The following is a 16,155-nucleotide window of genomic DNA, read 5'->3' as shown; positions in this document are numbered from 1 at the left end:
TTGCCCGTGTAGATTCTGTGACTGTCTTGCGGTGAAACAGTGGCGCTCGAGGGGGGAGGAGTGAAGCTGGGCAAGAAGGGAAGGAAACAGGAAACATTACCTCCTGTATATAATTGTGCCTTTTATAATTGAAGAAGGTTTTAAAATTTGCTTTTCCTGTCTTGTGTGAGCTTCCTATCCTTTTTTGGTTTCTGGTTTTGCTTTTCTATCCTTGTTCTAATGGTAGTGACTTCTCCTTTTATTCTTCCCTGTGATCTGTATAATTTCACCAATAGGCAGCTTTTCTTTTACAGCTTCCACTTTCTGCGTGGATTTTACTTTCCTACCTCTGTCCCTGCTCTGTCACATCTTAGCTGTGTGACTTTGGGAATGTTACCCTCTCTGTGTTTTCATTTCCTTACCTGGAGAGAGAGGAAAAAAAAAAGCAAGGAGATGTGAAGATCTGTTTCTGGAGGCCATTACAAATATTAAGTAGTTTAACTTAAATTAAAATTAAATTAAATTAAAGTAATTGCAATTTAAAACTTAAAATTTACAAACATGTATTAGTGCTGAGAATAATACTCGGCCCCTAGAAGGTTCTAGCTTTCCATCCTCTTTCCAATGAGCAATGTTTACTGTTTACTGACAGAGAACATCTGTTATGTAATTCTTTTTTTTTTTTTTTTTTTTTTTGCGGTACGCGGGCGTCTCACTGCTGTGGCCTCTCCCGCTGCGGAGCACAGGCTCCGGACGCGCAGGCTCAGCGGCCATGGCTCACGGGCCCAGCCGCTCCGCGGCATGTGGGATCTTCCCAGACTGGGGCACGAACCCGCGTCCCCTGCATCGGCAGGTGGACTCGCAACCACTGCGCCACCAGGGAAGCCCCTGTTATGTAATTCTTAAATATTAAGGTACAACTCTTTCTAGCAAGATTTTACACCTGCTTATCACTCTCTAGCACTCACATTGTGGATTGCAGTGTCTGAATGCTCCGGTTTGGTTTGTCACTGCTGAGAAGAATGCATTTATTTCCTTCTGCCAGACTCGATATTTCAAACCCAAGAGGGCTCTTGGCTTCATGCTTATAATTCTGCCCACAGAGAATTAGAGATGCTTACTTTGCCTGGTTGGCTCACATTTATGGAATGTCTTGCTCTCCATGACTTTCCAGGACGCCCATTTCCCGACCCAGAGAGCACGATGTTCTTTTAAACTGCTGTCTTAATGATTTGCCTACATGCTTTTTGTATTTCTGCCCAGAGGTACAAGGAAAGCACCTTGAAAACTGAATAATGAAAGAAATATGGATGCTTTGAGACTCCCCTCTGTATCAGGGAATGGAGGCTGGGATCAGAGTGTCAGCACCTTGGTTAGGCTTGAGGCTGGACCTGGGGGTACCACTGGCCTACTGAAGACAGGCCTGGAAGAAGGCAGAGAAGGAGAAAAAGAAAGCAGGAGACAGGGCTGAAGGGGGTGGGAGGATGAGGAGCTGAGTGCGACAGGGACAGAACGGAAGTGTGGCATAGCAGGGAGGTGAAAGCGCAAACCTGTGCACAGGGGTGTGTATTTGGACAGGATTCTACGAACATGGGGCAAGGAATGGAAAGACCTAGATCAGGATGTCACTGTGCCTTGTGTGGGGGGCAGGGGAGGAGGAAGAAGGGGGAAAAAGAATAACTGACCAAAACGCAGCTTATAGGAAATGATGTCATTTATGGAAAATGCACATGCTTATGTACAGACACAAACAAATGAAAGGAAAAGAGAGCTCCATCAGCTGAGTTCTTAGGGGTGCCCATGGGAGGCTGTCAAGTGAAAAGTTAAGTTGGGAAGATGGGGGCTGGGATGGAGAGGAGTGTGAGGGTAGCTGCAAGTTATTGGTGATTTTTCAGTCCTTTGGTTTTCTTGTTTATAATAGGTACAAATGTACGTATATGTAGATATACATATATGGTATATATACACATGTACATGTTTAGTATATGTACAGATATACATGTATGTGTGGATACACACACACACATACTCTTTTGAATGTGTGAAGTAGCATATGAAACAATGATGAAGGGAAGACAGCTGGGTTGCCACGTAACCTATTTTGGTAGAAACGTAACAGTCTCCCGTGTAATGTGCGTGTGCACTTGTGCATGTTTGCACAAAGCAGAGGAAGGTGTGGAAGGCGGCTGTTCACTTTGATTCCCCACTGGGGGATTGGGTACGAGGCAGAACCTTGTTACTTTTAAAGTCTCCCATCCCCAGGGCCTAATGAATGCATTCATAGTAGTGGATAAAACAATGTTAGGGGCTTCCCTGGTGGCGCAGTGGTTGAGAGTCCGCCTGCCGATGCAGGGGACACGGGTTCGTGCCCTGGTCCGGGAAGATCCCACATGCCGCGGAGCGGCTGGACCCGTGAGCCATGGCCGCTGGGCCTGCGTGTCCAGAGCCTGTGCTTCGCAACGGGAGAGGCCACAACAGTGAGAGGCCCGTGTACCGTGCAAAAAAAAAAAAAAAAAAAAAAAAGAAAAAAAACAATGTTAGCCTTGAGTGGTTTACTGATGATCTGTGAGGCTACTTTGGTAGAAATTTAAGTATGTTATTAGAGTTTAATCTCTGTCAGGGCAGAAATAACATTGATCTTCATCGTTCATCTTGTCATGGATTCATTCACTCATGCTAAGAGTACATATTAAGTTCCATATAGATAGATAGATAGATAGATGTGCCAGGTATTTAACAATATTTTCTTTGATGCCTAGCACATTTGGAGTTTTCTTTTTTAAGTAAAAATATAGGGTTTTTAAAAGTTCATCATAGAAGGACCTGATCTAGTGGATCAGGAAGGCTTCCTGGAGGAAGTGGCATTTAAGCTGCAAACTGAAGACTAAACGGGAGTTTGTTGGGTGAGGTCAGGGGAGGATTCCATATTCCATGCAGATGGAAGGGTATGTGCAAAGGCCCTGAAGCAGGGAGAAAGGAACATGGTAACGTGAGGAATGAGGAGTGTGGCTCCAGCCTAGGAAAGAAAAGGATGAGAGGAAATGAGGCTAGAAAGGTATGTAGGGGCTGGATCATCCAGGACTCGCAGGCTACTAGAATTTCCTCCAACTTTTTATCTTGAAAAGTGTCAAACCTATACAAAAGTTGCAGGTGTAGTCGAGTGGATCACCTAGATTTTCAGATTGCTAACATTTTTCCATGTTTGTGTGCTCTCTCTCTCTCTTTCACACACACACACACACACACACACACACATATTTTTCTCTTTGCTGACTGTTTGAGAGTAAGTTACAGACAACATGTCATGTTAAAAAGCATGTCATGTTTAATATCATGTATCTTCCAGGAACACAGATTATCTCTGGTATAATTGTGATACTGTTACACATCCAAGAAAGTTAACATTGATAAAATACCTTTACCCAATAGATTGTCCATATTTAAATCTTGAATTGTCCCAATGTTCTCTGCTAACTTTTTTAAAAATCCAGGATCCAGTCAAGGATCATGGTTTGTGTGCAGATATCCATTGGTGTTTTAGGGGGCAAGTTTAGCCCAGCTATTGTGTAGAATGCCCATCAATTTAAATTTGCCTGATTATTTCCTCATGATTAAACTCAGGCTGAACATTTACAGCAGGGATACTCTCATAGGGGATGTGAGGCCTGAGAACTACCTAACATCAGGAGCACATGATAGCACTTTCCATAATGATGATGTTAAATTTGATGGTGTCTACCAGCTTTCTCCATTGTACAGATGAAATTTTCCTTTCTAAGAAATAAAATAATCCGGAGGGTGGTGCTTTAAGATTCTGTAAATATCCTGTTCCCCAACAATTTTGCACTCAGTGATTTTAGCAACTATTGGCATCCCTCATCCAAGATAATTATTACTCTGGTGAATACAAAGTGGTGATTTTTCTAATTGTCTAATTTTTTGTATATTAGTTGGTATTCTGTGAAGAAGAGCCTTCCTTTCTCCTCCGCTCTTTTTAATCAGTATCAATATGAACTTGTGAATTTTTAAAATACAAATTTAAGATTTAATATGTATTTATAATCTACTTCTAACATTAATTGTTTTTTTTTTTTTTGCGGTACGCGGGCCTCTCACTGTTGCGGCCTCTCCCGTTGCGGAGCACAGGCTCCGGACGCGCAGGCTCAGCGGCCATGGCTCACGGGCCCAGCCGCTCCGCGGCATGTGGGATCCTCCCGGACCGGGGCACGAACCCGTGTCCCCTGCATCGGCAGGCGGACTCCCAACCACTGCGCCACCAGGGAAGCCCTACAGGGCAGGAGCCCCTGTCTAAAAGGCTTTTGAGAAATAGTTCTTGGATTGAGTGAATGAAGTAGTAGTAGGAAAGTGAGGAATAAATCTGTGTTTACCATGCTTCTTTTTTCTCCCGAGACTCTATATCTGTCAATCTAGCGCGCTTTTCTTTTTATTTCTCTCTAGGTCTCATGGGCTAATTGGCTCTTGTTCAGCTGGAACCTAACAGATAAGTCATCCTGCTGTGTATCAAGACAATGCCCAGTTTTAAAACTGCTCTGAAAATGATGAAGGCAGGATCGCCCAGTGATGCTGTCAGGGGGCAACAAGCAGCTTGAGAATTCCCTGTTCACCAGGTAGCAGCTTGAAGGAAGCCACTTTCCATTAAGGAGGACTGCATGGCAGGCAGCCCCCACTGAAGGCTGGAAAATGAGTGTCCCAGTGGCTCCTAAGAAATCATGTTACACTGAGTTACGGGACAACAGAAATGGAGTGAAAAACAATAATGAGAGCGTCCTAAGTCTGGGAGACACCAATGCCAACCCCATCACGTTGGAGGTCAGCTCCTCTCCTGATGAGCCTGTGACATGTGCCCTGACAGATGAAATTGGAAATGCAAATTCAAGGGGGCCAGAAAGTAGTACCCGTGTCCAGAAGGAGTTTCACCCCCTTCAGGGCTTTTCGAAGGCATCTCAGGTTGGCCCTGCCAGCCTGAAGGATTTTAAATTTTCTCCGATGGCTCAGAGAGAACGGAATGAAGAGCCCATGCTGGAGAGAGGCACAGATCCCCTGCAGGCCCCTCGGGGTCTTCAGGGACAATGTCAACCAAGTTGGAGGACTGTCACAGGTGAGGCCAGCCCAGAGGTTTCGGCTCAGAGGGAGGTTGACGTTCCCCGGCATGTTCCCAAGGATAAGTTGGCCAAGACCCTTGACAATGCGGAATTGAGGAGGCATTCTTTGGAGAGAGCCGGCAGCTCTGCTGTAGCAGTGGACATGCTTACCAAGGAGTGGGCTGGGGGCCTGGCCTGGCCACTTCCACAGCCTGCAGTGCTGGGGTCCCCAGAAGCCCCCCGTCCGGTACCCAGTGGTGGGGAGGGGCCGCAGAAGATGGGGGCAGCCCCTTCTCCGGGGCTGGCTTGTCTTCCAGCTGATGGTCCCTCAGAGGGAAGGAGCTCACGTCATCCTAAACCATCTACCTCAGTAATCAAGGAGACCACCCCCTTAGAGACCCAGCCGGATGGGGGACAGGTACCCAAAGTTAGCACCCAGAGCACAGAGCCTTCTGCCCACCCAGAGTGCGCTCCCAGCCCCTCTCCAGCCTCGAAAGACGCCCTGAGGAAGCCAGAAGCACAATCAGGTCAGGGAAAGCCCGAGCCCAAGATGGAGCTGAAACTTGTCCAGCTCAGGGCCGTGCAGGAGTTCCCGTCCACCCAGGCAGAGGGGCTGGGATGTCCTCAGGAGGATGGCGTGTCATCCCTAGGGAGAAGGGAGCCGTGTACAGAGGAAGCACAGCAAGAAGTCTCGGCTGCTGCACACAGCGGTCCCCACCTGCCGGGTATGGGAAGAGGCAGGGGCGAGCAGGAAAAGAGAGGTGAGGAGGGGTCTCTCCACACCACCCCCAAGCCGAGCCCCGCTTCCTCGGGAGCTGCTGAGCATCAGCCCACGGGCAGAAGTTTACCAAGTGCAGCTAGGAAACCTGGTGAAGCCCCATCCAGCAGCGTTTCACCCAGGGATGGTCACGTCGCTTTTGTTCCTGGTGATTCAACTGACAGCAGGCCCTCAGGTGCCAGTGAGGAGAGAGGGGTCCTGGGCGGTGGGAACGGGGACGGCGCTACGGTTTTTAATTCAGATCGTTCTGTTGGAGAGAGCGGAACTGGGGTCCCTGAGCCCCCCAACCCTCCAAGCAGCAGCTCAGAAGCCAGGGAAAGCACAGAGATCGCTACATCTGTTGCTGAGACTAGGAACCGTCTAGAGACTGCAGTGAAGACTGAAAGCACCCCCCAGGCAAGAGCAGATTCTCTTCCCGGAGTCCCAGCACCCCTCCACCCAGAGACAACTGTGAATGTGGCCCCCCAGCCTGTGCAACCCAGCAGCCGCTTTCCGGACTTGGGCACCTTGAATGTGGACACAGGGGTCCCCCCAGCCGCCCCACCTTCTGCCAACAGCTCCAGGTTGTCACACGCTTCCCTGAAAGTGCCTGACAAGAACCCCTGCCCTGGTGGGATCCCCAAGCCTGGCCTCACCCGTCCCGAGGACACACCCGCCTCACAGGAGGGAACGGAGGGCCCCCAGGTTGAAAAGGCGGAAGAAAGGGCGGATCCCCGGCCCATTGTTATGCCCAAGCCCAAGCACGTGAGGCCCAAGATCATCACCTACATCCGGAGGAGCCCTCAGGCCCTCGGCCAGGTGGACACGTCTCTGGTTCCCGTGGGGCTACCTTATGCCCCGCCCTCGTGTAACGTGCCTCTCCCCAAAGAGGAGAAGGCGGCAGGTGGAGACCTGAAGCCGGCCGCCAGCCTGTACGACAAATTCAAGCCAGACCTGCAGAGGCCACGGGTGTTCAGCTCCGGACTGGTGGTGTCTGGGATCAAGCCCCCGGGACACCCCTTCAGTCAAATGAGTGAAAAGTTTTTACAGGAGGTAAGAGAATGTCACTGTGATACAGTGTATAAGTTGAACATCCTAAAGTTTGTTGTGTATTTTTGATGAATTGTGAAAACAGAATTTCCCCTCTTAGCAAATTGCAGATTCTGATGGATGCACTTGTACAGAAATGGATGATTTTAGCTAGAGGAGGTCGTAGGCAAATGGACACTTTCGATTAGAAGAGTTTGATGATCAAAATGAGATAGAGCTAACGTCTGAAGAGAGTCACTTAAATTCCACCTGACATAATACGTAAAAGTTAGATAAGTATGCATTTAAATTGTCTTCCTTGTTTAAATAAGTGAGCATCATTCTTCTATAAACTAGGGCAATGGAAAAAAATCCAAAATAAATATATTGTTCAAATTAGTCAGACTTCATCCTCTGAGGGGGAGTATTTCCCTTATGGGAGAATCTTGTTTTCGTCCATGTCAAGAGCACAGTGAGTACAAAATAATGTGTTAGGCATGGGCTCTGTTTTAAGTCAAAACAATAATTACAACTAGCATTTAGTTGAGTGTCTACTATGCATTGGGCCCACATAACATCACATTTAATCTTTGCCCGTCTTCACTACTCCTTGCAGTGATTCTCTGGAGGGCGGGATTGTGGTTCTTTTCATTGTCCAGATGAGGAAGCAGACTTGGAGAGCTCTGAGTCACTCACTCATCCAAGGCAACAAAACAAGGACAGCACTGAGATGCTCACCCAGACCCACCCAGTCTCCTCACTCTGTGGCCCCTCTCAGTACTGGGGTGCTATGGTGAGTTGTGCTCCCAGAGCTCAGAAAGAAGGTTTTCTCTGGATGCAGTCTCATGGCAGCCAGTGATCAATTAAGAGGAAAGCAGCATCAGATCATTTCTCTCCCTGACACCCCCCACGTCTGCTCAGGCCACTCAGAACACGGGCTGGAGCCTATAGGATGCTCAGCTGTTAGGATGCACTCGATCTGGCTCCTTTACTTCCTGACCACCTCGTCTTCCTTCGCTCTCTCTCTCCCTCTGCTGCCTCAGGGCCTTTGCACTTCCCTCTGCTCAGAATATTTTTCTCCCAGATATCTGAATGTCTTTCTCCTTCACGTTCTTTAGGTCTCTGTTCAATGATCACTTCATTGGAGACTTTCATTTGTAACAGTTCGTTAAATAAAGTAATTTTGTACCCTCCCCCCGAACAAAAAGATACCCTAGATTTTTCTCTGCAAAACACAACTGTGAAAGAAACTTTATTTGGAGATGTAGGCAAAAATCCTGTTACTGTTCTATCTCTTTGACCCTTCTTAATTTTTTTATGTATGTTTCCTTTCTTTGTTGCTTCCACTCTCTCCATAAAATACACAGTGATGTCTATTATTAGATGCACATCCCCCTCAAATATTCTCTATTCTTAATCCTATAGAAGCCACCCGAAGTTTCCAGGAAGTGGGATAGTATGAGTGTTTGTGCAGCTTTAGTAGTGCTGAGGGGTTTGGGGAGACCCCGTTGGTGTGGGGACAGCAGTGCCACTGTGCACCAGCGGCTCTGAGGAACACTTCCTGCTGTAATCAGAGCATTCGAGGCCCAGGTCCTTCCCTCAGGCTACAGGATAGAGCAGAGAAGCGCCAGGGGTTGTGCTGGGCTCATTTCTGAGGTAGTCTCTAATCACAAGTGGAGAATGGGCTGGCCTTTGCCCTTTGCTCCTGTAGCTGTGACTTGGTGTAACCCAGAGTCCCCCTCCTGTGTTCAGCCCCCGGAAGTGGCTCTGAAGGTCATCGTGGGTCTAGTCATGCCAGGAGGATAAAATACGCTGACTTGTTTAGACTGCTTTCTGCTCTCAGCTATCCTGAGGCCTCTGGGACACTCCCTCCTATTGACATCTTGGGGGAATCCTTTTTTTTTTAAAAAATAATTAATTAATTAAGTTAGTTTTGGCTGTGTTGGGTCTTCGTTTCTGTGCGAGGGCTTTCTCTAGTTGCAGCGAGCGGGGGCCACTCTTCATCGCGGTGCGCGGGCCTCTCACTATTGCGGCCTCTCTTGTTGCGGAGCACAGGCTCCAGACGCGCAGGCTCAGTAGTTGTGGCTCACGGGCCCAGTTGCTCCGCGGCATGTGGGATCTTCCCAGGCCAGGGCTCGAACCCGTGTCCCCTGCATTGACAGGCAGATTCTCAACCACTGCGCCACCAGGGAAGCCCTGGAATCCTTTTAATTGCTGGTGTAAGTGTGGGGAAGGGAACAAGAGTGAGAGGACCCAGTGAGGTTGTGTGCTTACAGCATACAGGTGTGTGATTAGGGCTGAACCCTGCTGCTCCTCCCTGGTACCGCCTCATCACTGTAGGACACTGTGCCTGTCAGAGCTCTCCAGAGAAACAGATTGTATATACAGGTGTGTATATGTATGTATGTATGTACCTTTCTGCCTGTTGAGACTTTAAGGAATTGGTGCATGCAGTTGTGGAGACTGGCAAGTCCAAAATATGCAGGGTGGGCTGGCAGGCTGGAGACCTAGGGAAGCGTTGAGGCTGCAGTTTAAATTCAAAAGCCATCTGCTGGGAGGTTTCCCTCTTCTTTAAGGGAGGTCTTTTTCTATTAAGGCCTTCAGGTGACTGGATGAGGCCCACCCACATGATGAAGAGTAATCTGCTTTATTCAGGGTCTACTGAATTAAATGTTGATCTCATCTGAAAAACAGCACTAGAGAAGCATCTAGGATAATCTTTAACCACATATCTGGGTGATGTGGGCTATCACGTTGACAAAATGAGCCGTCACAAGCCCTCTCCTTGCAGTAGCTTCTCAGTGAAGCCTCTGCATTTGCCCCATTGTCTCCCCAGCCTGCCATCCCCTGAGAACAGGACAGGGCAGATAGGAAGAGGGACAGTCCAGTAAGAACTTAGTTGCTTGTGGTGTGTGCCTTGATGGATTTTAGGAGTTTGTTTGAAATCACAAGGATTCTTTAGTTTCAGAATTATTTCTCTAAAACTACTTCATTAGAGAAAGAGGGAAAAAACCCATTTGGGGTTATTCTCTCTGTGTTTATGACGGTACGGTGATACCTGCTGTGTTCTGTCAATAAAGATGAAAGAAAAGAGTGTGAAGCTTTTTGTAGACTCTCCTGTTTTATTAAAAATGCATAGATTAGGCATCTAAGGAGTACTTTTCACCTTTTCAAAAAATTTGTTATCTTACCAGAGACAAATTACCCAACAAAATGGCAGGCATTGAGGTTCCTGAAATTGTTAAGGTCATATTCAAATGATGGAATGATGGATTTTGACCCCTGAAACCTATACAGTTTGAAAGAACAGAATAATTACTGAGATAAGACATTGCAATCCTAAAAACCTGACAGATGTAGGTTAGAAATGATAATAATTTCTTCATGGGAGCACCTGATAAAAGCAATGAGCAATGACACCAAACATTTAGACACTAAAATAAAAAAAATTGAGCAAATATGAGTATAATAGAAAAACCAAAGATTGACAGTAAGAAAGTAAGTAGAAAATGGTAAAAATTTTATCAGAGAGCAGATGTAGAATGTTCTTTCACAGGAATATAATTTGCTGGGGCCTGAATTCCATCTACATACTATAGCAATCATGCATATTTTACAATGTGATTATGATAAAACTTTTAAGGCCTCATCTTTTGTTTCAATAACGTCAATTTAACTTCGTATCTATTTCAACAGTAAAAGAGTATTAAATTAAGGGTTTATCTCTTCAGCAGCCTGGATCAAAGCTTTATAGCCCCTATTAAAGAATATTGTTAAATGCCTGTGATTCCTGGATAGAGGTTCGACACGTAAAATGTATTATGATTTAGAGCAGAGTTAGTTAACATCTATGTCTTTTCATACATAGCCTCTGGCACTTTTTTTTTAACTTAAAGGAAATAAGATTATTTTGTTGTCTTTTTTTTTTTTTTTTTACTTTTAACATGAAGAAACACTGATACTATGAACAGGCTTTGTGAGTACAGAATTGCATATATAAAAGGTAGCCATCAATTGTATTCTAATCCAAACTGTTAATCACAGGCGATAGTAACATGCTGTTATGTTGTTAGATTCAGGAAAGAATGAAACATGATTCCTTTATTTAATAGATGTTTGTTGATTTCAGCTCTGTGCTAGACATTGTTCTAGGTGCTATGAATTCAGCAGTCAGCAAGACGCTGCCCCAAAACTTCCATTCTAGTGAAACTTGCTCAGACATTCCTGGAGGCAACACCTTACTAGGGAAGACAATCAGAGGTAATTCACAGTCTGTCATTTTTAATTATGTAAAAAGAATATAGAAGCCTGAAAACACACCTTTCCATTAACCTCTCTATTCTTCCAAATAACCTTTTCCCCCTCATTAACAATGCATATTTTATTTCCTAAGTAGCCTAATAAAGACTTAACATAAATTGTTAAGGTTCATCAACTTACTGTAAGACTAGGTCACCAGGAAAACTGCGCCTTTTCTCCTTAGGAATAATGAGACTGTCACAGTTCCATGAACATGTGCTAAATTCTTTCCTTGCGTCATTGACATCTTTCGTTTATAGATTAACTACTTGCACAAATGCCAATGATTTTGTGGTGATGAAATTTAAAAATCTGATGGAGGGAATTCTTTTTCCTCCCAGCAAAATGTAGATTCATAGAGCATTAAAACCAGCATATACCTAAGGGATCATCCAGTTGTTGTCAACTTAGAGGTGAAGACATTGGGCCCAGAGAAGGTAAGAGATGGGTGATGGAGCAGCTCAGCGGTTCCAGGGTGGTCGCTGTTGGAGCCTTGGTCTCCGGACCAGGCTCAGCACTCATCCTGTGATGTGCGGTTCTCTGATTGAGCTTCTTGTCATTTATCATAGGTTACAGAACGCCCTGGAAAAGAAGAATTTTGTTCTCCTCCCTATACTCACTACGAAGTTCCTCCAACTTTCTATCGATCGGCCATGCTCCTTAAGCCCCAGTTGGGATTGGGTGCAATGTCACGTTTACCATCTGCCAAGAGCAGGATCCTGATTGCGAGCCAGAGGTCTTCAGCGAGTGCCATTCACCCACCAGGAACCATAGCGGCAGCTGCCAGCCTCTACAGTTCCGACCCTGCAGGTAACCAGTGCCACAGGGACCGCTTTTTCCTGCTGTACTTTTAAACAGTAATCGCATAAAATGATGGTAACTATCTAAAGTATGAATGCCTCTCCTTCTTTAAAAGAGCCTTTTTTCTGTTCTTCCATCTGATTGTAGATACGGATATTTGTCAAGACTCATCTATCTGCAACTGTCATTCTCTATGTCACCCTTAAAACGATGGCCCTTGTGACCACCACCTCATTTCTTGTAGTTTCTCCTGTACATCTAGTTTCTCTGATATATCCTATAGACTAGGGTTCAGAAAGGGCCAGATAGTAAATATTTTAGGCCTTCTGGGCCATAACGGTCTGTATTGTAATTACTTAGCATGAAAGTAGCCATAGACAGTCTGTGAATGCATGGGTGCAACTGTGTTTCAACACAACTTATTTTACAAAAACTATACAGGCACACCTTGGGTGTGCCTGCAGTTCCGGTTCCAGACCACTGCAATGGAGCAAATATTGCAATAAAGAGAGTCATATGAGTTTTTGGTTTCCCGGCACATGTAAAAGTTATGTTCACACTATACTGGAGTCTATTAAGTGTGCCATAGCATTATGTCTACAAAAACAATGTATCTACCTTAATTAAAAAATACTTTATGTATAAAAATCCTAACCATCATCTGAGCCTTCAGCAAGTCGTGGTAGTAACATTAGAGATGACTGATCACAGATCGGTATAACAAGCATAATAATAACTTAAAAGTTTGAAATATTGTGAGAATTATCAAAATGTGACACCAGAAACACAACGTGAGCAATTGCTGTTGGAAAAATGGTGCCGACAGACTCGCTGGAGGCGGGGTTGCCTCAAACCTTCAATTTGTAAAAAACGCAGTACCTGCGAAGTGCGGTAAAATGAGGTATACCTGTAGTGGGCTGGGTTTGGCCTCCGGGCTGTAGTGTGTCAGGGAGACCTTTCTGTAGTACAGCCGTGACCATATCACTCTTTTCAGCTGTTCACACATCTCGAGCGCCCCATCCCAGCCCCATTCTCCTGCTTGGCAGTGGCTGGCCCGTGTCCTCTCCTGATGCTCTCTGCACTTCTCTGTTTTCCTCTCTCCATCCCTTCTTCTGCTCATGTGGTTTCCTCTAGGTTTTATGTCTTATTTTATTATAGAAATAATATATACCCCTTGTCAAAAAAGTTGAATATAGAAAAATATGAAGAAGAAAGTAATTGTACTTACATTTTTAGCATCCAGCCCAGAGTTAATATTATGGAAATTTTTCTTCCCGTGTGTTTCTTTCTGTGCATTTTTAAATAGTTGAGTTAATACTGAACGTGAATTTTGTTTTATCCTAGTAATATCATATTGTAGGCATTTCCTATGCCATCAGTGTTTCAGAAATATTTTAATGGCCACGTAAGATTCTGTTTTGTTCATTTATTCATTGATGTAACAAATTCTGGATACTTACTAGGTGCCAGAAGGTGTAACTTGAGGACTGCAGCAGTGAACAGAGAACTCCTGCCTTTGTGCACCTTCGTCTAATGGATGAAATAGACAATAAAAAGATAAATGCATAATTGGAAATTGTGATAAGTGTTAGGAAAGCAAGAAGCACAGTGTTTTGAGAAATTGCAACCAGAAGAGTGCTATATGTGTGGGACAGAGGTGCTTCAGGGGCAGCCTGTCTGAGGAAGTGGGAAGAATGCATGGGGAATAATATCAGAAGTTATTCACGGAAGTTGGGTTCTGCTTATTCTACACTGTCTTCAGTAATGTTACAATTTGAATCTTTGTACTTATTTGTCTTCTTTCATATTGTTTTCTCAGAATAGATTATTTGAAGTTTAATTATTGGATAAATACATATCCAAACATTTTTTAAGACTGACTTATTTTCTAGAAAATGCGTAGTAATTATTTTCACACTAGAGTTTCTTGAAAGTCCTTTTCTTTGCCACATCCTTGCCAGTATTGAGTATTACCATTATTATTACTCCTCCTACTATTATTATTATTGCACTTCTTTTATTATTAGTGGAAGGGAACTTTTTTTTACCTGTTTGCCATTTTGTGACTTGTCATTTACTCAGGTGATAACTGATGGTCTTAATGGCTAGTTGTTTTCTTGGTAAGCCCTTCTATAAAAAATCAAATTATTTTTTAATGGTTCCCACAGTATTTGTATATTATGATGGATCTACCTGCTGTTACATAGCTGCTACAGGTCAATTATGTGTTCAGTCACTCATTCAACAATTAGTACTGTGGAACTGTTACATGTCAGCATTGTTCTAGGTGTGGGCATAAAGCAGTGACAACAGGCAAAAATCCTTGCCACTGTTTTAGAATTTTAGGATGGGGGTAGCAAACTTTTTTTTTTCTAGTGAATAAATAAAGCACATGGTCTATTGAGAGAAATCACTAGTATTGAAGAAAATGAAACATTAGAGAAGAGGGAATGTTTGGGACAAGAAGGAGGGAGATTCCAATTTTAAATAGGATGGCTGGAAAAGGCCTCCCTGAGCGATGACCTTTAAGCCAGTCCCCAAAGGATGGGAGGGAGGGAAGAGCCAGTGCAAAGGCCCTGGGGTGGCAGGAAGGCCAGGGAGGCTGGAGCAGGGTAAGTAGCGGGGAGAGTGGTTGGGGAGGAGAGTAGAGGGGTGGCTGGCACTGAGGGAACTTGCAGAAGGCCTAAGAAGGCCGTAAGGATGTGACTGTTAGTCTGAGTGAGGAGACCATTGGAGGCTTTGGAAGTAGGGCAGTGTGATCTGGGTTTTGTGTAAACAGGACCTCTCTGAGTGCCGGGTTGAGAGCACGCTCTAAGGGGACAGTTTGTCTGCATATCTCCCTTCCCTTTACGCCGCAGGTTCTCACTGCCTCTGACTCTCCAGACTTTGATCTCTGTGTCTTCAACTCACTGTGATGGACAGACCCTCTTGGAGTTCCTCCCTCCTGGGCTCTGGCATGGAGGGTGCCTCCAGGTAGTGAGGTTGGCAGTGATAAGGCTCACCTCATTCGTTTTCCTTCTCCAAAGGATCACATTCCTGTGCTGATTGTTGTACAGTTTCTGAAAACATTAGTTTTATATATTTTGTTTCATTTTGTAATTGTTTATGGCAGTTTCCATATCAATTAAATCTTTATGGATGAAGTTGCTTTTACATATTCATCAGAGATTGTTGATGTCAGATGATGTTTGTTGTAGCTAATGAGAAAACTTTCTCTTTTGTGTTTGCTCTTTTAGTTTCAGACTATGATGGTTGTTTGGGTTTTTTTGTTATTTAAGAATACTTTAAAAATGTTTCTGTATATGGTTGTATTTTGTTTGCAATTTGTGTTTAATTTTGTGCCTGGCATCACATATTCAGCACATTGGGATTCTCTGTCACTCTTACCTTGGTTATTCTTAGATCTTTATTTTACATGGTCACTCGAGGCTCTGAGCAGCATCACGCTGGCAATGAGAACAGGAGGTAGGAACAGTCCTCGATGCTGCAGCCCGTAATTTAGCATTCACATTCCCAGAACCAGGTGAGGTCCCTCATTCTGAATCCTAAGATCTGGTTTGATACGTGAACTGCATACACTGTATTTTTTTCAGGCCTTAGGTAGGAGAACACTTAGGTCTCCTATAGACAAGTAAACCTGTGACTTAAACTTTGGGAAGAATTCCTGTTGTTTCCACTCCTGTGTTGACTCTGTGAGTACCATTACATGCATCATGGCTTTAAAGTGGCTTAGAAGAACCAGATGTGCAATAAGTACATGCTACCCCACAAAGCATATTCTTACACAGTTTCTTTGCTATAAATGAATACTCTTTCCTAAGACTCTTAAAGCCTTACAGATCTTTTTGGTTTTTTTGGCCGTGCCATGCAGCATGCGGGATCTTAGTTCCCCGACCAGGGATCGAACCCGTGACCCCTGCAGTGGAAGCATGGAGTCTTAACCACTGGACTGGCAGGGAAGTTCCAAAGTCTTATAGGTCGTAATGTGATTCTGTCTGCTGAAAAATAAATAAACCTAAGCACTTCCTTACTTCTTAGATAATTTCTGTGTTTTTGTATACAGTGTTTTCTGACTCCACAGTCATGCATAAACCTATGAAGTTTTACTGTCATCAGGCCTGGGTATGAAAATCAGGATGCTATTTAAGTACTCAAAGTACAACAGCAGACGGTTACCTCCCTTTAGGT

General features: G+C 44.6%; 1 protein-coding gene across 1 annotated transcript in view; it reads left to right on the top strand.

Moving 5' to 3' along the window:
• Positions 1–4,680: 4,680 nt before the first annotated feature.
• Positions 4,681–16,155, top strand: part of LOC307064936 (microtubule-associated tumor suppressor candidate 2-like) — a gene marked incomplete at both ends in the record, with an annotated part of 30,566 nt that continues 19,091 nt past the window's right edge. Inside the window, 3 exons of the mRNA XM_079721641.1 lie at positions 4,681–6,891; positions 11,736–11,976; positions 15,370–15,432. Coding sequence (XP_079577767.1) covers positions 4,681–6,891; positions 11,736–11,976; positions 15,370–15,432 — 2,515 coding nt within the window. The remainder of the gene's footprint in view (positions 6,892–11,735; positions 11,977–15,369; positions 15,433–16,155) is intronic.

Source organism: Hyperoodon ampullatus (genome assembly GCF_949752795.1).
Source record: "Hyperoodon ampullatus genome assembly, chromosome: 16".
Lineage (NCBI taxonomy): Eukaryota > Metazoa > Chordata > Mammalia > Artiodactyla > Ziphiidae > Hyperoodon > Hyperoodon ampullatus.
The sequence above is the reverse complement of the archived record's forward strand: the minus strand, read 5'-3'. Positions and strand labels throughout refer to the sequence as shown.